General features: G+C 40.7%; 1 protein-coding gene across 2 annotated transcripts in view; it reads left to right on the top strand.

Annotated features, from left to right (window-relative positions):
- The window catches only part of ITGA9 (integrin subunit alpha 9), a 222,841-nt gene that overhangs the window by 125,947 nt on the left and 71,959 nt on the right, over nucleotides 1–24,935 (top strand). For both annotated transcript variants that reach the window (NM_001012858.2, XM_040683149.2), the window contains exon 18: nucleotides 8,860–9,010. In NM_001012858.2, coding sequence (NP_001012876.2) covers nucleotides 8,860–9,010 — 151 coding nt within the window. The remainder of the gene's footprint in view (nucleotides 1–8,859; nucleotides 9,011–24,935) is intronic.

Raw genomic sequence — 24,935 nt, 5'->3', positions numbered from 1 at the left:
TAAACCCATGGAGAAAAGCTGCAAGCCTGTGATTTAATGTGGGAAGCAAAGTTGTTTCATAAATTTTACCAGACTCACGCCTCAGCACTTATCTTCCTTTGATCACACATCGGGAATTTGTTTCCAGAGAGGCATCACATTTCATGGCCTGCCCCTTGTGGTTTTGTGCCTCTGAAGTGCATCTTAACAAAACAGTCGTGATGAGGAAAAACAATATCCTTTCATTTGGAGCTTAATTACACATTCTGATAATATCTGTTTTTCCCTTCCTCCTCATTCATAGCAGATTAATTTGTTTTCACTCATCTTTCATTGAACAAACACTTTCAATAATATTTTTGACAATCTATTTACCCTAGACAAGCTACTCTAAATAGTAGAGCTAGTTAGATGGAGCTAATTCACTGCCTTATGAAGAACAACAAAAGAAAAATGAGCAAATTTAGCATGCCTAGTGCTAGGAAAAGTGCTCATGAGCTTTCAGTCCAGACCACGTGTGCATAAGGCTGTGTACTGGCATGGATGTTCCCAGCTTTTGAGATGCAGGTACCGAGCTTTAACCAATCCCATTGCAGTTGTGTACTGCCCATAGGTTACTTGGTCTTGCCTGAGTACTGAGCCAACTCCAGATTTTTTAAAGTGCTGAAAGAGTGATTACAAGGGAGAAGGAATGGAAAAACATTGGAACAGTGGTTGTGAGTAGGTTGCTTTCTGTTTTCTCAAAAAATCATGTTTCACTCTTTGATTTTAAGTGATTTCATATAGTGTAATTTAATACTATCTCAAAGTAATTTGGTGCACTGTAAAGGATGCTATGAAAATGCTTATACCATTATGTTAAACAATGGATACAAGCCACAAAACGCCTACCTGTGTGATCTGACATAGGGTACCTACTTTAGCAGGGGGATTGGACTCAATAATCTCTTGAGATCTCTTCCAACCCCTGCAATGCTGTCCTTCAGTGAAAACAACATCATCATGACACACTGTGCTTCACCCACCACAGTGCCATCAGGGTGTGAAATTTCTGGTATAGCATTTCATGAGTGCTTAATTTCTGCAGGGCTGCCAGATGAAAGCCACTTAGGAATAGAGAGAGCCTGCACCCAACGTCTGTGCAGGTCACATTTGAAGTGCAACTTTACATCTGTATTAGTGATAATGTGTTTTGTTTTGTTTTTTTCCTTTTGACTTTTTATTTTAAAGAAATTAAAAAGAAAAGATCTGCCTCATTTGGAACTCCTTATCTGATATTTTATTCTGTGACCCATTGAGAATGAAGGGGGCTTCAGACATTCTTGCTCAGCTGTGATGCTCAATCTCACTGCCAAGCATTCAGGACAATTTTCAGTAGGAATCACCTAGTAAACCGCAGGGGCCACTGTGAGCAAATGCCAAGGCTGAGTCCAGGGAGGTTAAAGTTGGATATCAGAAAAAATTTATTCTCAGAAAGACTGGTGAAGTATTGAAAGAGACTGCCAGAGACATGGTTGAGTTGCTGTCCCTGGAGGTTTTCAAGAAATGTGTAGATGTCGCATGAGGGACATGGTTAGTGGGCATGGTGTTTGGTTGATGGCTGTACTGGATGATCTTAGTGGTCTTTTCCAACCTTAATTATTCTATGATTTCATGTTTAGCATGTTAGTGTAGATTAGTATGTTTGTAATTCCATTTGGAAATAAGTCTATTTGATGAATCCAGGAAAGAGAGATCTAGTTTCTAATTTACTTCAACTTTTATCTTTTACCTACAGACAGTTGCTAGTGAATTGAATGCTGAATTTGCAAGACACATGGAAAACTTTGTTGTAGCAAGCACTTCCAGCATCTGATTTGCAGTTTCCTGAAAGGGGAACCCAGGAGAGTCTGCAATTAATCAGGATGTAGTAGAAGTTGCATAGGGAGCACCATCTCAGGAACAAGTGAATGTTTCCCCTGCTGAGGGTGAAAGGGGATGAAGGAATGGATTTTTGGTTTCCGTTTAGCTAGTTACATGCAGAGCTTCACAAATCTCTCCCAGAATTAATAAATAAGGCCAGTTTGATAGCTCTGGGCAGTCCCTTTCTGAACTCATGTGGTTGATAATAGAGCCATCAAATGACGAGTGGTAATGAACTGCAGTAGTCCATGGCTAATACAGATTCCTAGTTTGTTTTTTTTTAATAACAGGATACTGATTGCCAGCCAGGGATACCATAGAAATCAGTCATATAATTCCTTAAATACTGCTGTGTGTTGTTCTTTGTTTGTTTGTTAAGAATCACTTGAGTTGATCCACTGGAATAGAATTTTTTCTGTTTGTTCTCTAAACTAGACCCTAAAAAGACATGATTTTGCACAACTTAAATTGATTGTTTAACTAATGTATAGCCTGGCCTTCTTTGTGAACATCGCAATGTCAGTGTTTTATGGATCTAAGATGGTTCAAGTCATATTTTTTTCTTGCTCCAGCAACCAGAGTATAAAGCTAACTAAACAAAAACTTAATGTCTAGCAATTCTATCTTATATGAGCTACATCCAGAGGTGGATGGCCTTGATACACTACAGACCACAGTGGAAAGCAGATGCATTGTTGTTTGGGATTTACAGAATATTTCTTGACTGATAGTTGCCTGCATGCATGCACACACATTTGTTGTAAAGCCAGGTACATTAACTTTTTCTGTAGCATATCCTGCAACTACAAAATCTGTTAAAGCTGATTTTTGTTCCAGATCACCAGGTAAATCCTCTTGCTGATTCTGCCTGAGCTGTTGGCTTAAAATAAAGGAAATGCGATGGTGTAGATTTATGCTGGTTATCATGTTTGAGGTTGAGACGTAACTTACTCTTGACATATAACACCTGCTACTGCAAAACAAATTTCCTAAAATAACAAACTTGTGCTGCTTCTAACTTTTCATCTATAATTAGCTGTCTTTCATTGATCCCTGAAGGTGACTGATGGATGGGGCACTGGTCTTTTTCTCCCTTGTCTGTGCTCAGCTGACCATGCTTTTAAAATTACATATTGAACCCCAGCATTCCAGGAATGAGACAAGTAATCAAACCTGTCTCATCAGATTTTAATGAGTCTGTTTCTGAAGGCATGAGTTCTGTGATAAAAATGTGGTTTGCATGATGACTTTAATTTTCTAATTTTTTCTAATATTTTGCAAAGTGCTGCTTAACTCATTCTCAAATTTCACTTCCTCTCTATGGCTTCTGGACATTAATCTTCTATTAATATTTCTATGCTGGAACTGGCTGCCCAGAGAAGTTGTGGGGTCTCCTTCCCAGGAGGCACTCAAAACCTGCCTGGATGCGTTCCTGTGTGACCTAATCTTGGTGGTCCTGCTCCGGCAGCGGGGTTGGACAGGATGATCTTTCAGGGTCCCTTCCAATCCCTGACATTCTGTGATTCAGCATTATTCTTTGATTACTTTAACAAACAGGAAAAATACATAGAGTTTGGGTTTGTTGTTTTTGAGTGTTTTTTTTGTTGTTGTTGTTGTTGTTTTTCCACATCAGGCTGATGTATGCGACTTCCAACTATGTGCCTGGCACCATTTATCTTCTACATTTGTTTCTGCCACTAGTTACTAGCTTTTGTTTGTGTTCCCACCTTAGGACACATATGCTCACACATGCAGGGACAGCTGTCTCAGGAGCATAGTATCATTGGTTTCCTGGAACACAACTTGTTCTAACAAAAGATGTTGGTGTGTATGCATTTCTTCGAGGGTGCGAGATTAGATTAGAAGTTCTGGAGATGTTGTGCCTGATCTTGCTTTCATGTGACAGTTTCATAAACCAGGACAGCTTCACTCAAACCAAAAGCTACTTGCTAGAGTAAACACTGAGAAAACTGAGTTGGCTCCTTCCCCATTGTCTCTTAAGTTCTGTTTATAAAGGGTTTTGAACATCTGGGTACAATTCAAATTACTGATAATAAAAGAGAGGCAACAGATTTCTGCAGTGTGATAAGAAGTGTTTTTATGTGGATGTTGTGCCCTGCTTTGTACTTTCTACTTAAATTTGAAGACATTGGTGGCTGGTAGTTGTATCTGTTGTGTAATTATGGGGGATTCATGTGGATGAATTACATTTGAGGAAGAGAATTTCCAAAGAAGCCTTCAAAATATGATAACTAGTTGTAACTGTAAAGCACTCTGTTTCAATTCCATAACGAGAAGAAAAAAAACAACTTCCTAGACTGCTTTTTTTTCTGCTGTTTACTGCTTAAAATTATTTATTTATTTATATTAATGTGTAGGAAAGGTGGAAAAGATAACATTCTTTGTCATATTCTTGAGTTTCAATATGTATGAGACCTAAAGAGCTGGAAGGAGGAGCTGTGCCCCACAGGGGTACCGGTGCAAACAGTTCCACATCCTCAGTTCTAGACTCACTGCAGTACGTGCCTTTTTCCTATAGGATGTTTGATCCCTTCCTATGGGGAAACATTGGCCTTTATTATTTCATCTTCCCAGAGAGCAGCATTGGTGCCATTTTAGTGCCAAGCAATACTCTGGCGATGCAAACCCTCTGTGGGTGGACCTCTCTTCAAATTCTTTCTTGAGTTTTTCCCACCATCTTGGTCTATCTGCTATTCAGAGCAGAGTAGAAAGCAGAATTTTCAACTCTGGAAGCAGAAATGGTCATTAATGAAACAGTCTGCTGGGCCCAGATCTAGCTTACCATAGCTGGCTCCATGCATCTCAGCTAGATTGCAGGAATTAGATGTGTGAGGTCTCCTGCAGCATGTGGTAGCTGAAGCTTCTTTGCAAGAGGGGGAAGGCAGCAGTTCACCTAACACCAAATAAGCCACAGCATACAGAGTGTTTGCCTGAATCCTTGCCTAGATTGGTTTGAGCTTTGCAGAAAATTGAATACACAGGTGATAGTGAGACAGTGTAAACAGGTAGTGTAAAATCCAATAGCACTTCCTCCCTGTAGGATTGTTTCACATGGTTTGGCTCTGCGTGTGGGGCTGTTACTTCTCAGTTGTGCTTTAAGACTTAGAACGAATTCTCAGAAGATGAGCTGAGGATTTGAGATTTTCATTGGCTGTTGGGGTTGAAGTGTTTGCAGAGCTCCAAGTTCAACTGGCCCTTGGGTCTGTGACAAAACTCCCAAAGGAGAGAGGCTTTCAGAATTGAGACAAATATATTGAAAAAATATTTGTCAGGGAGACAAAATATATACTCAGTATCATAGTGAATGCAAAAAACTTCCACTGACCATTGAGCAATAGCAGTGATTCATCTGTGCAGATGCAGATTTGCTGTAAGAAGAAAAAAAGCTCATAATATTAGAAGGAAAGTCAGTGGCCCAGACCAACAGGGTAAGTGCAACCCCACCACATTCCTTGACCTATGTATGAGCTGCTCAGGCTAAGGAGAAGTGCTAAATGCTTTTTAAATTCTTTAAAAATTTTTCTCAAGTACAGGAAATAGAGGAATATGTCCCTGCATACCTTTTGGAATGCAGATTATGTCTCTCTTGACCCACGTTAATAAAAACACTAGCATCTTGCAGGGCGGGGAAATGAAAACTGCAGATCATTTCTGTTTGTCTTTCCCAGCTGGTTTTTCCTCCCTCACTGACTGTAGCAGAAGGCCTTGGGATGAGCACTGACAAAGGATGTTAAAGTGTGTTTAAAAACAAACTGTTTTATCCTGGATCTTGAAAATTGAGTTTCTTTTTTTTTCTTCTTCTTCTTTTCTTCTTTTTTTCAATAAAAAGGGAAATGTTAAAGATTTTTGTTTACATTTGATGCACAGTAGCACAGCCAGTAGATTTAAAACCATGGCAGAGTTTGTTGTCTGTGTAGCATAAAGTTGGATCCTGATTTTCAGATTTTTTTTAATTACCTGCATCTCTCACTCGTGTGTGAAAGCTGCAAGTATGTTGTACTTCTGAATTTAAATTTATTTCCCTTTCCATGCTAATAATAGGTAGCATGATGTTCTGTGTGCGTCTGTGTCCATGTATGCAAACATGGTTGCCTGTATTTAATCTGCAGGTTAACCAGAACATCTATGAATTTCATGATTAATGCATATTACCTGACACTGAGCTGGCAGCAGAGCTGCTCCCACGCTTCAATAGGCTGTGCTATGAGCAGCGAATGGGGCCTGGGAGCTCCCCTGTGAGCAGGGAGATTCTAATCCTTTCCTTACAGCAAGTGAGCCTGATTTGTTCCAGATGTATGTGGATTTAGTTACTTGCAAGTCTAACCTTGAAACGTGACTTATAGCACAGGGAATCACTAGTGTGCCCTCAGAAAGTGGGTTTTCTGTTTCTGCTCAGGAAAATGTTGTTATAAACATCATCATTTAGTTATGATGCACTTTTAAGGGATGATTAATAGCTTTAGCAAGGAGTATCACAACATAATGGTATTTAAAATTATTTCTATGTAGTTACTTTTAAACAAGATTTCATTCTCAACATTTTTTTCATTATTCAGTAGGAAGGACAGGACATATGGGTCCCTTCCAACTTGGGATATTCTGTGATTATCTGTAAGTTAAGTCTCAAATTGCTGCTGCCACCAATTCACAGTGGATTCTTTCCTCCTTTGTATATAATTCTCTTAAATATAAAGTTACTTTAGAAGGGAAAGAAGTAGTGGCAATGTCTGTGTTAAATTGTAATTGTTGGACATGAATGTATAGAGTGCATAAGACTTAGTACTTAGTGCATAAGATAAGTATCATGTAACTTTCCTTTGCTTACTGAAGCGATGCTTCCAGATGCTTCCTGTTTTGCTAACAGGTTTGGTAGATGTTGATTTAGTTTTTGAAGGGACTACCAGAAGTGAGACTATAAAGTTCATGGCAAATAATTCACAGTTATAAGTGGTTGTTTTTATTTATTGGCTTCCAAATATGTGCTTTTGATTATTAATGAATCCCAGCTGATTGTTTCGTATATCTTCATAACTTGCATGCTTTTCAACACTAAACGTTGGCATAGGGGCCAAAAAGGTTAAATGCTTCCAAGTACTCTCATATAGTTGTCTCTTTCATTTGGTATATAATAAGTAATGATTACAAGTATTTTGACCTCTCAAAAGAGTTTTTCAGTGGATCTTGTGAAGTGTACACTTTTGCAAATGTTTATTTGCACTGATAGCTGATTGCAAGAATGTACCAAAATGTTTAGAAAGCAAAGTGTCCAATCATAGGTAGGATTGATTTGTGTCTGCAGTTTAGTGAAAGCAGGACAAAGCAGGCATGTTTCCTGGAGATTTATATTTGCTTCTTAAGAACTTCTGATTGAACTGTAAGCCATAGTTTTGGGCTATAATAAGATCATCATAAATAAATACAGGAAACCAATGTTATAAATATTGTCTGCATTATGTGGAAAATTAGCACTCAAAATCCACAAGTGTCAGCTTCAAAGCCTGAGTCTACACCATCTTGCTCTAGACTTCCTGCACACCAGAGCCCTGGTTACTTCATTCTATCCCTTTGGAAACCCAGGTCTGGCAACTTTTTGCAAATACAGAGAGAGAGCTAAGTTTGCTCTGCTACTGGAGTTTTGGTAGGGCTACAGCTGGCGGAGAAGGGTTTATAAGTGCCATATCTTTGGAAACACCCTACTGATGTGGATGTTCTGGTTGCAACCCCATGAGCACAGCTGGAGGCTGCCTTAAACATGTTCTCATTCAGCACCTATGTGACTTCCAACAATCCCTGATATACCAAGATGTGGTGTGTGCCAATGTTACCATCCCTTGTCGATCCTTCAAGAGAGACGTGTGAATGGCAGGCTGCGTGGCCAGCTCTGGTTTGCTGCATGCTGCAGCGTGCCTAGGTGTTGTGCAACAGCATCTGCTAGAGTGGTGATGTGTGGTGCCTGCAGGGCTCTGCCCTTTTCTGATCAGCTACTTGATGGTTTCCCTATGATGCTGCCTCAATTCCTCCAGGGTATTTGAATGATTTTACATTCCAGTTATGATCACTGTAGCCAGTTTAATATATATATATATATTTTTCATATTTTTGAATGTACACCTGGTATACTTAATAAAATCTTTTAGTATATTTTTAATTCTTAGACCTGCAAACCTGTGCATTGATCCTGTATTTTCCTGTGATTTATCTTAAGCCTGTGTTCTTGCTTGTTAGCTCATCTTTTGGCGAGACTAACATGATTAAGTGTATACCAAATAAAGTGTGTGTATTTGTGATTCATGATGCCTTACTACAGTAGTGTACTGATTCAGGATGTATGACTATTACCTTAATTCAACCATTCTCTTGATTTCCCATTTCTAGAACATGACTCCATCATGTTAGGTCCAGCATAAATATCCAAGGAAAGATTGGTCGCATTCAGTAGATGGTTGTTATAACTTTCATACATTTTTCCATTCATACTAATTTCTGGATTTTATTTAACCCTCTCTTTCTTGTTTTTCCCTGTCTATACCGTAGTTCTGAGATATTCAGAAAGTTACTAGAATGTTTCAGTAAGAATAAATTATTGAAAGACACAATTAAATAGAATTCGTGTTTGAATGGGAGCATGTTTATGTTTTGTACTTGTTGCTTTTCACTCATTCAATGACTTTGCAGTCTTCAGCTGTTTTATTCCCAGTAAAACCATATTAACGTTGTCACATGAAATGGTCTTACATGAAAATCATGGGATTTTCATAAAATCACAAAAGGCAGTGTAAGAACTGTCATTCATGAGCTGCTTGTTTTCCATACATCTGCCCATACCACGCATTGGCTGTACAGTATGTTGCCAAATTACTGATCACAGTTGTATTGAGACCTTTCTGTAGGAGGAAGTAAGGACAAGATTGCACAAGCTGCCAAGAGTTAAACTGATGTAATTGCTTTTGCCCGCAGTGTTGATGACAGGACGGCCTACCTCGCTCTGGGAGCAGTGAGGAATATCTCTCTGAACATCTCCATCTCTAACATTGGAGATGACGCCTACGACACCAATGTTTTCTTCAACTTTTCTGGGGAGCTCTTCTTCATCAAAATGTGGCAGAAGGTAAGAAAGGCCAATATTGCTATGACCAAGTCTCCTAACATTGAACCACCTTACTTGCGAGATGTTGGAACAGGGGTGGCCTTATCACCAGTGCTGAGGTATTTGAAAGTTGTTTCTGGTTATGCTGGGTTTGAATTTCTTCCAGGCTCTTTGCAGAGGTTTTCTCTTTTGTGGGTTTGAGCTGTGTAAATGATACCCTTTGTGTTTCTACAGAAAAGAGCACTGTTATTTGGAGCAAGTTAATGAAATAGAAAGGTTTGCTTGAAGTATTAAGGTATTAAGAGGCAGAATGAGAATTATTTGTAAACCTGTAGGATACCAGAGGTCACTGATATGCAAAGGCCACAATGCATTTGGCCATCTTGGTCATCTCCTGACCTGGATTCCTCTGTTTTCTCCTTGCAGAAACCAAAATGCAAGGCTGTTCTTTGCTCGTGTTTCAGTGCAAGTTTGGTTTGTGGCCAAGGCACAACATTAGTTCCAAGAGCTCAAAAATACTTTTTACTTCACCTGCGTGGACTCACATGAAGATTTTGAGCTTTAGGCTCTTCACATTTAGATTAAAATGCTCAAGTGTTTTCATTAACTTGAGTTTATTTATGGTTGGTATATAAACACTGAATTGAGCTTTTTTACAAACTGGCTATGATAGCTGTCTGGTTGAGTAACATGAGAATAATTGTGCAAAACAATAGATTTACAATAACAACATTTTGTTCCTGCTTTTTGTAGTGGTTTGTGTCTCTCTTGGAGCTTTGCTATGCTTTGTAAGCCATAAGAGCAATATTAAAAACAGCTACTGTTTTACTTACTTACTATTTACTTACTATTAAAAACTGCTGCACAGCTGTCGCAAAGTATGGGGTTAACATGACCCTTTGAAACAATATTTTGCCATTATTCATCAGATTTTACAGAGGAAGATTGATAGATTTCAGCTATTATACACCTCTTAAATTGCCTAATTACATAATAAAGTATGATAAATTCTAACATAAGTTAATTCTGTTGGTTTTCAGATTAGGCTATGACACTGCACACAGTTACAAACCTCATAAAGTTCTCTTTGTATTATAAGCTTCCTTTATGGATAGTATGTGTTGCAAGTGTGCAGTTTTATCAGGAGAGAAAAAAGCAACACAAGGAATAAACTGGAAATGCCTTACCCCAATATGCAGCTTCACCTTAATGGAAGTTTACATGAAGACTTTCAGGGTGTGGCCCAGCTCCTGTTGAAGTCAGTGACAGGCTTTCCATTGCTCTACACTGAAGAAGAAACCATTTGATGTATGGGTTTTTTTGTTTGTTTTTAAATACAGTTGTTTTTTAATTCTGTGCTTACATGTTAAATATTTTACATGCAAATTAACTGCAACACTAGTTGCCTTTGTTGTCCTTCTTGGCCAGTGCTATCAGGGAACAAGCTGAAGATGATGTGCTGTTCCCCTTGGTGTTTTACCTTGAGCTGAGATCTAAAGCAGACTTGAAACAGCTGTGCTGAAATATGTCTAGAAGGAGTAGTTTCTGGAAGCAGATGACATTGTTGCAGGGTTATCTCACCACTCAGTGTCTACTGCTAACAGAAGCCAACATTTCTTTAAAAAATAGAGAATAATAAAATACAGCACGTATCAAAGAAATGTATAGGCTTCCTTCTTCCTCAGGTCTTACAAGCAGTAGCAAGACGTTACTCCTGTTATGATTCCACTGCTTGTGTGACTGATTTGGTAGGGCTTTTTTTTTTTTTTTTTAATAGCTTAGTAACGGTTTAGTAAGTCAGTAACACTGAGTAACAGGTTGTGTTGGGCAACTTTGCTTCCTCTCAATGAGCTTTTGCTTCAGGACAAGCTAATGGATTGTTGGCCTCGCCACGCGTCCAGATGGGAAACTGGATTACAACTCATAGCCTCAATTAGTGTTATATTTTCCGTAAGCTCCCTGAACAATGCTTTTTTAAAATAAAATATAATGGATTCTGTTTTTCATAAACTACTCCCATCCCTTGACATCTATGCATAATATGTACTGTGTGAGTACTTTAAATAGATTTTGTTCCTTGTTGAACACTGCCCAGGCAGAAGTCCAGAATATAAAGCTGGAGTAAAAATGATGACTCATAAGATTTCCCTTAGTGGAGCAATTTCAGAATCAAAATTGCTGTTTGATGTTGGAAGCTTCTTGCTGCAATGCTTTCTAAGAAGTAACGCTGGAGTGGAAGAGAAGGGTATCTTGACACTTTTCCGGCAAAGGGACCCCAGAACAATGTGTGAAGAGCTATTTAACCAATCTGTAGTCCTTTTGAGAGGATGTCAGTCTCCTGTTTAGTTTACTTGTGTCTGCAGTGGAGATTCTGGCAGATTCAGTCTGGCTATTTCTCTCTATAGATTGGTTATGTTGAGAACTGACAGTGCAAATGCTAATGCTGTTTTCCCAATGGAGGAAAATGCCAACAAAATGCCACAACTCATGTTTGATAAGGATGAGCAAGCCCACTACTGGTTATGGTATGCTCCCTGAAGTGTGTGAGCAGGGATATCTCTTTGCTTTGTGGAGGCTGCGAGTTCATGAGCCGTGATGGGCAGAGCATCTGTCAGGGCTTTGCTGCTTCTCTACAAGGTGAAAAAGTGTTTGCTGACTGACTTTGAAAAGGCTCACTTTATTCCACTGTCTGATTTTCCTGCTGTGCTGCTGCCAGTCCTCTCTGCTCCATGGATGGAGCCCAGCATTTTCTTTCCATAGCATCTGACAGGCAGCCCTCCTCCTGTGGCACAGTATGTGGTGTGGGCTCTAGAGGACAGCTTCCCATCCCTGCCCACCCTGTGGTGGTTTCACCTCTGTTGTCACTGCTGCCCTTCCAAGGGGCTGTTGTCACAGGAGTGTCGCCATCCTGCACTTCAGGAATCCCTCACCCTTCCTCAATACAAGAAGAGACTGTTCTGGGGAAGTGAACACATAACTACAGAATAGCAAAGTGGTGAAATTCCTGAATTCTTAAGGTACAGTGTGGGTTTAATCTCCAGTAGCTCAATGTCCAAATTATTTTCCATTCATTATGGTTTCATTAAATATATAGTGTCATATGGAAGTAACAACACATTATTTTTCAGTTCTTCCTTATTTGGTGGAATTAAACTGAGATTTTAGAAGCCAGATATAATTTTTTTCTTTCTTTCTTTCTTTAAATTAAATTATATCAGAATGAAAAAGTTCTCTCAAGGGTGAGCAACGACTGGGTTTCTTTCCAGGGATCAAAGTTTGACTATCGATGTAACTCCTCCTGTGTAAAGTTTCAAGTTCTGATACAGCAAGAAGTGGTATTTTTTACGGGTGCATGAGAGTATTGCAAGGTAGTAAATTTCAGGTGTCCACTAAGATAAATGTTCCTTTTGGAATACGAAGACCTGCAATTGCTCTCTCCGTCTCTTTTTTTTTTTTTTTTTTTTTTTTTTTTTTTTAAGGGAAGGAATTAGACACCTCACCTGTTCCCTTTGACTCTTTTTTTAAACAATGTTGATAAAGATTGGCCATCTCTTCTGTGTACAGTAGATCTGCTAATTTATTTTTTTTAATCTTAAAGTTCATTGTCCCATAATCACAATTCAACTTCAAGAATGCTATTTTAGAGCCTGAAAAACCCACTTAACAGAGGTTAAGAGGTGTTGTTGCCACTTTTGTATGGAAGAGCACAGAATGCTGTTTGTGTGCTAAGGAGTCTGGAAAAGGAATAACAAGCTATTACTTCTGATTTTGACATCATTTTGCATCTATTGGAATTGCTGTCTGACTTCTGAAATTTTGCTGAAAATGCTTCTCAGAAATAAGCATGTTACTAACCAGTTATTAGCTGCTGCTCAGAGCAGAAGGGTATTTTTAGTACAGTTACGGAAAAAACACTATATAAGCTTTCTGGCCATGGCAGCTGGCACTTGTCAGAGATTTCCCAGGTAGGCTGGTACAACAGCCATCGCTGAAAGCCAAAATCTCGTTCTTCTTCTGTGCCTGGCCTCATGATGTGGACTTTCTCCCTCCTTTTTTTGAGAGTGGATATTCTGCAGGTTCAGTGTGATGAATGGGTTTCCCAAGGGTCGGGTGAGTGCCAGGTAAGTGCAGGGAGAGCGATGGAAACACATGATCAAGGAGCTGAGTTTTGGATGTGGATGTAGGCAGGGCCTTATCTTTATGAAATCAGTTCAGGAGGTTGTATCCACTGGGATACATATCCATTGGATTACATTTTTATACCATTGGGTATAAAAATAACATATGTAACATAATATAATCAACAACAATAAGCCAGTATCTATAGCATTAATGTCGGGCTGCTCCTGAAGTGCTCTGCGAGAGCCAGAGGAAACATCTCAGGGTTATGGAGAGAGGAGGTCAGGAAGTCCTGCTGCTGACTGTCATTCCCAGCCGTGGTTTATTTCTCTATTTCAGGCAGGCTCCCAGCATCCAGAGCCAGCTGTGTGTAGCACTCCTGCTGCTTCTCACAGCAGCTTTCACCAGCAACAGCTGGATGAAGTTTGTGGGGCTGGGCCAGGGCAGAGAGAGCAGCAGGGTTATGGTTTCCTAGAATGTATTAATTTCTTGTAATTCTTCTGTGTGCGTCTGAAACCTTGGTACTCATTATGAATACAGCGATAACCTGAGTCACACTGCTTATAGGATCTGTGGTTTCCCTTCTGACAACTAGGGTGGTGCCTTGTCTGGGTTAGCAGGCAGGTCAGGTACGAACCTAATCTGGCTCTCTGAGTGCTTGCTTCCATCTCCTGACAAAGAGAGCCCAGAAAAGCTGTGCATGCAGGAAGAATTTAATTTTTTCCAATTTGGAAATTCTCTTACACTAGTTTTCCATGCTGCTCATACTTTCTAAGAGTCTTACGGCTGTCAGAGTAGGATTTTGATAGAGCACAAAAGCCTAGGACACACGCCCCCTTTTGGATCCACTTGTGCCACTGGAAGACAACATAGATCCTGGGCATTCACAATGTCTCTTTTCCAGTGGTTATTGCTCCTTTAAATCCACCAACAGAGAAGTTAGCTAGTTAGCAGTAACCTTTTAAATTAGTGGTTTGAGTTAGACTAGCTGATGTTGTATGGAGTGAGCTGGAGTTGCTCCTGTCGTCCCCTCTGCTAGGGTGTCGGGAGAGCAATCCTAAGTGGCATGGAAACTGTAAGCCCTGTGCTGACACAAGCATGCCTGTAAGGCTGCCCAAGGAATACATCACATATCTGAAGGGATGGTAACCCTTTGGCCAGGAAAGCTTTTACTGCCAGAATTCAGAAGTATGAGCAGAGTAGCAGTCACCTCCACATGGTGCTGTCTCGCTCCAATTTATTGGAGGGAGAGGAGGTTCTTTGATGTGTGTATACCAGGCATGAGATTAAGAAACAACAGTTCAAATGTTGGTCCGAATACCTCAGGAAGCAAGCTTTGAGACAGAAGACAAAGAAGGGTTCTCACAGGTGCTTCCATACTTTTGTGAATCTAATACTTAACTGTTGCTCTGGGGTGCACCAAAGTGTTTCACATCTGGAGTACAATTGTCTAATTTCTTGATTGAAAAGCAAAAATGCTCACAGTTCAAGCTATCTGACTTCATTGCTTATTTTACATAGGTTGCTTTGAAAGTAATGACTCCTATATCGCCCCTCACTATGAGAAAGGCATCAAGGCCCTGGAGCATGTCTGGAGAAGGGCAAGAAGGCTGGTGAGGGGTCTGGAGCACAGGTCTTGTGAGAAGCAGCTGAGGGAACTGCGATTGTTTAGTCTTGAGAAGAGAAGGCTCAGGGGTGACCTTATAGCTCTCTACAACTACCTGAAAGGAGACTGTGGCATAGTAGGGGTCAGCTTCTTCTCCCAGGTAACAGCAATAGGACTAGAGGGAATTAGGAAAAATTTTCTTCTCTGGAACAGTGGTCAGGCACTGGAACTGGCTGCCCAGGGAGGTGGTTGAGTCAGTTTCTGGAGGTGTTCAAGAAGTATTTAGATGTTGTACCAACGGACATGGTTTAGTGGGAAAATGTTGGTGGGAAGTTGATGGTTGGACTGGATGATCTTGGAGGTCTTTTCCAACCTTGGTGATTCTGTGATTCTGTGATTCATTTCCATTGAAACTGTAGCAGGTACGAAGAGCACAATAGCACTGTTTGATAGAACCAGTTCTCAGCACTGCTTTTCAACGCTGTCACCACCATTAGCTATTCATTTTTTCCAGTGATGAATAAGATCCCACACAGAACATGAACATGGCACTGGAGAAGGTTGTTCAAAAATGCCCCATCCCTGAAGGCATTCTAGGCTAGGTTGGTTGGGTCCCTGGGCAACCTGATCTAGTGGTTGGCACCCCTGTCCACGTTGCAGAAGTTGGAAATAGATGACCTTTAAGGCCCTTTCCAGCCTAAGCCATACTTTGATTCTAAGATTCTATGCTGTGCTTATAAAAATCTGCATCAGTGGAGGTCATTCACTGTTTCACAGCTGCTGTGATGATGATGTTGCTAGGAAAATGTTGCCCATACAGTCCCATCTTTCATCAACCCAGAGAAATCAAAGTATGCCAAATCCAGACTATATGGTGGGTGTGGTAGGACAGTCCAGCCAAGACTGGCTATGTGCTCCATGATCTCTAGAATGATACGGGGCCTGGCATTATTGTGTTGCAAAAAAAAATGTTGTCTTCTTCTCTGGCCTGACTGGAGATTGAGCCTTCAGCTTAGTCATTGTCACAGTGTAGCTCTTCATTTTGTGGTGTGACAGCTGTGTGTGGTTGTCTGGAATGTGACTGGTCTTTCATATCATTGTCTCCACTGCTGAAATGAACCACCTACCACCTCACTGTGCTGACATCCACTGTTTGGTCCCCACAAATGTTCAGTAAGCATCAATGAATGACAATGGAGAAAATCAGTTCTACACCTTTGCTTCACATGTAGTTCCGTGTTAGACACCATTTTGTCCAACTGCCCCTCTGTTACTATCTGTCACACAACAACAGCATGTAAAGGAATATTGGTGGGAAGGTTCAACCGTTACTGCCATACTACCAACGTCTAACTCTGACATCTTGTGCCAACATAATAAAACAGGAGGCATTACTTTGGGAACAACCCTTGTAATTTTCTTTTTTCTGTGAATATTTATTGAAAACCTTAGAATCATAGAATGGCTTGAGTTGGAAGGGCTCTCAATGATCATCTAGTTCCAACCCCCCTGCTGCATGTAGGTGCAGGCCAACCACTAGATCAGGTTACTCAGGGCCCCATCCAATCTGGCCTTGAACGCCTACAGGGATGGGACATGCACAGCTTCTCTGAGCAGCCTGTTCCAGCACCTCACCACCCTCTCAGTGAAAAATTTCCCTGACATCTAATCTAAAACCGTAACTTTTATGCTTCCATAAAGCTAAGAAATAACATTTTTTTCAGGGCAGAGATTTTTAGATGTGTTTGGTAGCCCCTAGTCTTAGCAGGTAAGAATTAAAGCCTAAACTTCTGATCCAGACTTTCCTTTTGAAATTCTCATATCACTTGCATAGTCGGGGAATGGCACTGAAGACATTTGCTGCATTGGATTTAGTTGTGTAATTAGAACTGATAGAAGTCCTGTAAATTTTTCTCTTACTATGTATATCTGAAATAAATCTTTGTTATTTTTCCCAACAATTTAGCTCAATGAATGGAATACAAAATCCCCAAAGTCTGTTGGCATAATCCCTATTGGAATGATTCAGAAGCCATGATTTTGCAGGAATTTAGATCTTGTTCTGCTTAGTGCTGGAAGAGCCAATGTGAGTTAAATCCTATTTTCAGGAGCAGCTTAACACTTACAAATCAGATTGAAGGTTGACAGCATGTACATTTCCAAAACCCTGAATGGCTCAGGCCTTGCAAAACTGGATGCAGCTAACTCCAGCTGGCTTTAAAGATCTGAGTTTTTGCAATCTTAAGCTATTTGTTATGAAAAAATGGCTTGATGTGGGGGATCATCAAGTACATATCCGCAGGAAGCAGCAGAAATTCCAGATTCAAGAAGACCATACTTTAGATGATGTGAATATTTCTTTTGGGTGAGGTTAGAGTGAAAAATTGTTTTGCAATATAAAAAGGTGTTGTTAATTTTTGTGAGGATAGGGAAGTTTATTTGTTTTAAAACACCTTGTGATTAGTAGGCTATTATCAGACATTTGCTTCTAAAGACTCAATGGTGCTGGAATAACATGCCAAATACATTGAGAAGTTTTCTCCTGATCAGTTTGGGCTGTGCTCTGGGTTTTGTGATGAGCAAAGTGATTACCCTGGAAGTAGCTCATCATGACTCTTAATTTGACTGTTTACATATATATCCTTGGATGTAAAAATAGTGACTTGGGGGAATAGCCTGGGATGATCTGTGTGGTTCCAATTAAGGGAGGTTTTGTTTGACTGCCTAGCCCTGTTCTTCCCATGAACCTGCAAAGGGAATGGTTTTCTGAAGGAAGAACAGAAATGTGGATGAATACACTTATGTGAATTGCACTTTTTTAGGGGCTGGAAGGCAGCCTTTGCTGTAGCAGAGCTCACTGATGATAAATAAGGACCCACAAGCTGGAGTACCACCAGCAAAAGTAAGGGAGGATTTCCACAACTTTTAGTGCCTGTAATTGCAGAGTGAGGTTGTTGAGTATGGGAGTTGTTTTTGTTGTAACTTGAAGTTTCAATCTATTGACTTTCTGGTATGAGAGGTCAGTTCTGTTCCTGTAGGAGTTTCCTTTCATCACTTCTGAGGCAGACGGATCAAGATGGTGCCAGAAGATAAGTGATACCCTGAGCAGAAAATCCCATAGAATTGTGTAAATATATACATTTAAGTTGCCAAGTTCTGTGGCAGGAAGTGGTGGTAATTGCTCTCTTTAATCTAGTTGCTCAGATTTCTCCTGTGATGCTAATAGGATCTGTAGAAAAAACCCTCTTTAATTATTATTATTAAGCACAAGGCATGATACTGCAGTCAGTCATTCTTTGGATGTGGGCTCTGTGAAGTCCACAGTTGTCTTGTCTTTGGAAAGACATAAAAAACAAAACAAAAACAAAAAACAAAACAAAAAAAAAACAGGGAAAAAAAACCTACCAACAACCAGCCAAACAAACAAACAAAAAACTATATTTTACTTGCAGTCAAGTAGTAAGGTGTAAACACTTCTAAGCTGAAAATCCAAGGAGAGGCTAGTGTTTGCACCTAAGCAATGAGGAGCTTTGGTTTGGTACCAGTGCTATGTTTTTCTGACTCTCCTATGAATTGGTGGAATCTCCTGATTGATTCTGGTATAATAGGAAAGTCCTAGCTGTTTGTTTTTTTTTTTTCTTTTTTTTTTACATTGTTTCTCTGCCTCTTTCTTGTTCATTCTCTCTTCTTCCTTCAAACACACTCAGAAGAGCTTGGTTTCTTTTAAAGAATGAGGCAAGGTTGGCTCCCTCCTCTCGGCATGTCCTTCCCTGAGCAGCATTGGCTCAATCTTGGGTTCAGCCAAGATCAGTCTAATTTCCTATTAGCAGATACAGGCATGTTCACCTCTCTGGAGGATGGCCCCGAATCTGTGTGGCTGTTTTTTGTTTGTTTGTTTTTTCCTCAGAGAAGGAGCTTCCCATGTTGTTTCATCACGACCGGAGTCATTGAGCAGGGTGGAAGGGAGGAGGGTTAGAAACATCTCAGCTCTTTGTTGTAGGCTCTGTGTAGTTCTTCGTGGAGTGGGGGGCAAGAAGGGTGAGGAGAGGACTCCACTCTCATGGCTGCCCCAGCAAACCCCCAGCCAGGTAGGCTGCAGAGAATGCAGAGCCAGGTGTTTTTGCAGCCTGCCTTTGGGAAGAGGCCAGGAGACTTGCGCTTGACTGGTCTGTAACCATCTGCAAAGAGGGAAGAGCAGAGATTTCCACTCAGCAAGGGGAGAAGGAGAGCACTAATAACCTGCTCCATACAGTCAGGCAGTGTCTCCTAAAGTAAAGCCTTACTGCTAAGGTTTTGTTTTTTCTTAAAACAAACAAACAACAACAAACAATTTTACAACTTTTCAATGTCCCAGTGCAAAAGGTAATGATTTATATCTCTGCATTTCATCAATGTCACTAGATAATATAGTATTTATCATGTCATCAGTTTCTTCTGTGGAAGAAGTCGTCATGTGCCTTGCATTTGGGTTTCTGCGTGACCAAAATCCCATGTGTGTTTTCAAAAGGCATTTGGTTTGGCTTTGGATTTTGGTGACCGTAGGCGGAGGTAAGGTTTATTAATTCCAGTAAAATACTCAATGCCAAACTCATTATTACTGTTATTACCTTAATAGTATTTTTTCAACTAGAGAATTACCACCAGAGAAGAAGGGGAAAAAAGCTTTTTTTTATTACAGTTTGTTTTCAATTTTTTTTTTTTTAGTAGCAAGCTTTTCCACTTGCTTTTTCATTGAACTGTGTTTAGTTGATGACATTTGAATTTATTTCCTGACCTTGTTCTGAATTTAAGCTCTTCATTATAACACCAAGAGGGAATAGCTGTATTGCAGTTGAATACACTAATATTCAGTATAATTGATGGCTTACACGCAGGAGATTCCTTGTGAGGGCATATATTATCTGTGCTTTCAAAAATACCACTAGGAAATGAATGTTGATTCTTTGGTTTCTGCCACCTTGTGGTTTTTTTTGGCTTTTAATTTTCAGAAGCATGTTTTTAAATATTTGTTTTTGTTACTGAAAAATAATTATGTTATAACCTATGAGTTAACTGTAATATTAGAAAAACAACTCTCCTGTTGCTGTTGCCATGCAACAATGATTCCACAGTGTGAGATACATGTGTGCACACATGTACATACATCTAGATGTGTAGTCAAGATGGAGGAAAGCTTACTCCAGAGCTCTTTCTCCTCCTAATGACTTTCCTGTCCCTGTGTTTTGCTTGGGCTATTGAAGAGCATGCACTCATGTACATGAGAATGTGTTACTGATATGAAGCTTATTTCAGTGTTGCTATACATAGGTCATGAGGGAATAATCTAGCCCACAGAAAGACAGGTTTTCATCCACAATTATTTAAAATAAATGTGTAATCAAATGAGTACACTCCTGGCAGGTTAAAAAGCACATGTAGGTTGGTTATACATGTCACGATATGAACAATATAGAAACATGCCAGTGTGTAATTCTGGACACGCCCTCTTTTGGACTCTCAGGAGAACTTTATTAGCTAGATAATTGCCTTCTGTCTAGATATCCTACAAATTTTCTGTAGTGCTTCTCTTGAAATTGGAGAGATATGGATTTGAAGGATGGTCTGTTCAATGAATTAAGAACTGGTTGGGTTCATGCAGCCTAAGGGCTTAATGATTAATGGTTCTATGTCAGGGTGGAGGCCGGTCACAAGCAGTGTCCCTCTTGGGACCAGTGCTCTTCGAAATCTTCATCATTGACATAGATGGTAGCATCGAGTGCACCCTCAGCAAGTTTGCAGACGACACCAAGCTGAGTGATGCAGTTGATACATTGGAGGGAAGGGAAGCCATCCAAAGGAACCTGTACAGGCTGGAGAAGTGGGCCCATGAGAGCCTAATGACATTCAACAAGGCCAAATGCAAAATGCTGCACTTGGGCCGGGGCAATCCCAGGTATTTATACAAACTGGGGGAAGATCTCCTTGAGAGCAGCCCTGTAGAGAAAGACTTGGGGGTCCTGGTGGAAAAGAAGCTGGACAAGAAACAGCTGTGTATGCTTGCAGCCCAGAAGGCCAACTGTGTTCTGGGCTGCATTAAAAAAGGGGTGGCCAGCAGGGAGAGGGAGGTGATTGTCCCCCTCTACTCTGCTCTTGGGAGGCCCCACCTGGAGTACTGTGTCCAGGCCTGAAGCCCCCAGTACAGGAAGGACAGACAGTCCCAGGAAGGACGTGGAACACTTGGACTGGGTCCAGAGGAGGGCCACTAAGATGATCAGAGGGCTGGAGCACCTCTCCTATGAGGAAAGGCTGAACTTTTCTTGGGCTTGTTTATCTTGGAGATGAGAAGGCTTTGGGGAGACCTCATTGTGTCCTTCCAATATTTGAAAGGAGCATATAAATAGTAGGTCTGTATGGGTATGTCTGTTTACAAGGGTGGACAGTGATAGGATAAGGGGGAATGATTTTAAACTAAGACAGGGGAGGTTTAGGTTAGATATTAGGAGGAAGTTTTTCACTCAGAGGGTGGTGACACACTGGAACAGGTTGCCCAAGGAGGTTGTGGATGCCCCATCCCTGGAGGGATTCAAGGCCAGGGTGGATGTGGCTCTGGGCAGCCTGGTCTGGTGGTTGGTGACCCTGCACATCGCAGGGGGGTTGAAACCAGATGATCATTACAGTCCTATTCAACTGAGACCATTCTATAATTCTGTGATTCTATGATAAGAAAGCTTTCCTGGGAATAATAGAGTCTAGATTGTTGCTGAATTTAGGTGAATTTGTCGTATTAATTTTTGTGCTATGGTGGTTCCTTTTCGGATATATCAGTATGGAGTGAGGAAAGTTGATCTTCCTTACTCTTTGTTTTTCTCAGGGTTTTACCATGTTTTTATATGTGGAAGTTAAAAGACATGGCAAGACTGTGGAAGTTACTCTGGGCTTAGTAGCGTATTAGAGCATGTGGTAGCCAATGTAATTTTTTTTTCAAAAGCTGCATCTTCATATTTTTATAAGCAAAGGTTTTATGTTGGTTTGAAAACTGGTTATGAAATAAGCAATGTTTTGTAACAATTCAGTACACAAAGATTGAGTGTTTTGGGGATCAGGGAATTTTTCCTGCATCTAGGTCTCATTTTTCATGTGTTTCCTGACGTCTAAGTCTCATTTTCACAGGATCATGGAATGGTTTGTGTTGGAAAGGGACCTTAAAGATTGTCCAGTTCCAATACCCCTGCTATGGACAGGGATTAGACCAGGTTGTCTGAAGCCACATCCAATCTGGCCTTGAACACTTCCTTGAATAGGGCGTCCACAGCTAGTCTGGGAATCTGCTTCAGTGCCTCACCATCCTTATAGTGAAAAATTTCTTCCTGGTCAAAACTTGTCCTCTAAAAGAGAATTAAAACAAACAAACAAACAAAAACAGCCATTATCCTTTGTCTTATTACTGCACTCACTGATAAGGGGTTATCATGGTTTTATGATTTTTGCTATCGGTATCCCACATCGTAACATCATGTAAAGCACAAGGAATTAAAGAGTTAATACTCCAGTTCTGTGGACTGACAACTTTCCTGATACCTGGTTCTCAGAAGAGAAGAACTACATACCCGACAGGACTTTGTGTTCAGAGGGGAAGATAAGACCTGCAAGTCACAGGACTCTCTCAAGCTGCCTTGCAGTGTGTGGGTGTGCTACCCAGCTGTTTCGCCTTCAATTCAGAGTAAGGCCTTTCGTTTCAGACACACTCTCTCTCATTTTATTTGATTTATTACCCTCAATTTGAATTATATTGTATTATATTGTGTTATCTCGCATTCTGATATCATATTTAGTAAACTAACTTTCCTCCTCAGATCACCGTTGCTGCTCTGTTTTTGGGCCCAGCTCTCATCTCCATACCCTTCCCCTTTCCCTTTCCCTGCTTGGGCTGGTGGGCCTGTGGGCCTACTGTTCCCCTGTCACAGATGCAGATAGATTTAGATAACTTTGTGTCAGGGGTCCATCTCCAGCTTTCTTATAGGTGCCATTTAAGTATTGGAAGGTCACTAAAAGATCTCCCCAGAACCTTCTCTTCTCCAGGTGGAACAGCCCCAACTGTCAGCCTGTCGTCATAAGAGAAGTGCTCCAGCCTTCTGATCGTCTTTATGGCCCTCCTCTATACTTGTTCCAGCATGTTCATGTCCTTGTGCTCTAGGCCTGGACATGATACTCCAGGTGGCACCTTGTGAGGGCAGAGTAGAGGGGAGCAGTCACCTGCTGGCCACCCCTCTTTTGATGCAGCCCACGTTATGGCTGGCTTTCTCAACTGCAGGTGTGTATTAACAACTACTAACTTTTCATCAGCCAGCACTCTATAGAGTTCTTCTCAGGTCTGCTCTTAATCCATTCTCTGCCCAGCCTGTATTCATATTTGGAACTGCCCTAACCCAGGTGCAGGGCATTGCACTTGATCTTGATGAACTTCATTATGTTTGCATGGGCCCACCTCTCAAGCCTGTCCAGGACTCTTTTGATGGCATCCCTTCTCTTCAGCATGTTGACCGCACCATGCAGCTTGGTGTTGTCTTCAAATTTGCTGAGGGTGCACTCAGTTCTACTGTCCATGTCACCACAAAGCTGTTAAATAATATCAGTCCCAATACTGTCAGCTGAAGAATACCACTCATCACTGATCTCCACATGGACATCGAGTCACTGACAGCAAGTCTGAGTATAACAAGCCAGTTAGTTCCTGGCATCTGCATATCAGATCCACATCTCTCCAATTCAGAGGTGTCAGCGGGATCATGTTGAATGCTTTGCACAGATAGATGACATCGCTTGCTCTGTTTTGTTGTTTTCTTTTCTTTTCATGAAATCTTTAATCTAACTTGAAAAAAATGATTCTTAACACTGGCAGTTGTGCACAAGGTTACCTTATGCAGATTTTGTTTTTAAGATGAGAGGAAGCAAACATTTCTTGAATTCATCCTTTTAAAATGTTTGTCTTGCAAGTAGGAGTATACACTGAAGTTCCAATCACAGTTGGCTTCCAGTTTAGAGTAGTCTACATGTCAGGCTCCGGTTGCTTCAGAGAATTGTTGAACCAGATGTGTAAAGGTACCAATTATAAAATGAAGTGCAAGTACCTGGAGGAGATGGAGCTGGGATTACGTTTAGGCTGTTTCCAGCTTTGCATTTGTCTGTATTGATATCTCAAGGACTGTTATTGATATTGGAGCACCTGTAGCCTGCACTGGTATCTTGCCTGAGAACACCACCCAAAGCAGTGCTCCAAATGGAGAAGAGGTTGCTCAGCCCATTTTCCATTCACCTTGCATGTGTTAGAGGTTCAGGTGGGCAGGGTGCTTCCTTGGTATTTTGTTCTAGTTTTTTCGTTGTCCTGTTGTTGGATACGGCTGGTTGCTTGCTTCATGTCAGTCTGTGACTAGGTGCTTTCAAAAGGGACAACTCTGCTTCTCTTGCAGTAAAAGGAAAACATTATTTCAAGAGAAGGCAACAAAAGATTTGTCTACCAAGGTAGTTACATAAGACAGCAGCTAGTGAATCAAGCACTAGTTAAACTGACTCTGGCTTCATCTGTTCCCATCCTTGCTCCCCTGTTGCTAGTCTTGGATACCCATCTGCAGTGCTGCTCCCTTTTGTCATTCTCCTTTTCTGTGATGGCTCTATAGCAGAGATGGGCCTGGTCAATGGTCTCTGTCAGTAACTCAGATGCACTGTGGAAGGAGCAGTGGCCCCTTGGGCTGCAGCTAAGCTAAAGTGGCTGTGTAGCCCATGACCCTGACCCTGAAAAAGAAGAACATTAAATGATGTGATCCGAATTCACATTAGATATTATGTTCGCCATTTTTTCCAATATCAAGCTGGAAAATTCATGCAAAAGTAAACGGTATCACAGTCTACTGAAAGACTCCTGCAAATGTACACATTAAATGCACGTGTTTGGCCCTTCAACGATAATATCTATTTATGGTAATAAAGTGTGGGTACAGAATACCTGTGGTGAAGTATCTGGGTCTGGGTTATTTGTGGTTTGTGTGTATTATTGGCTTTGGCTGTAGGAAATAGTTTCTTTTGCTTGGCTGCAAGTGCACAATGTTTTATTTCACCTTGTGCCTTCCTAATGAATGGAGCAATGTATATGTGCATGCGTGTGTGAGTGTGTATGGAAAACTGAAGTTGAATTTGTTAAAAAAAATGGTACAGTATGACTAAGTTGGTAGTATAAATACTTGTAGC

Source organism: Gallus gallus, chromosome 2, assembly GCF_016699485.2.
Source record: "Gallus gallus isolate bGalGal1 chromosome 2, bGalGal1.mat.broiler.GRCg7b, whole genome shotgun sequence".
NCBI classification, from domain to species: domain Eukaryota; kingdom Metazoa; phylum Chordata; class Aves; order Galliformes; family Phasianidae; genus Gallus; species Gallus gallus.
Note: the sequence above shows the minus strand (reverse complement) of the source record. Positions and strands in the feature narration are given on the sequence as shown.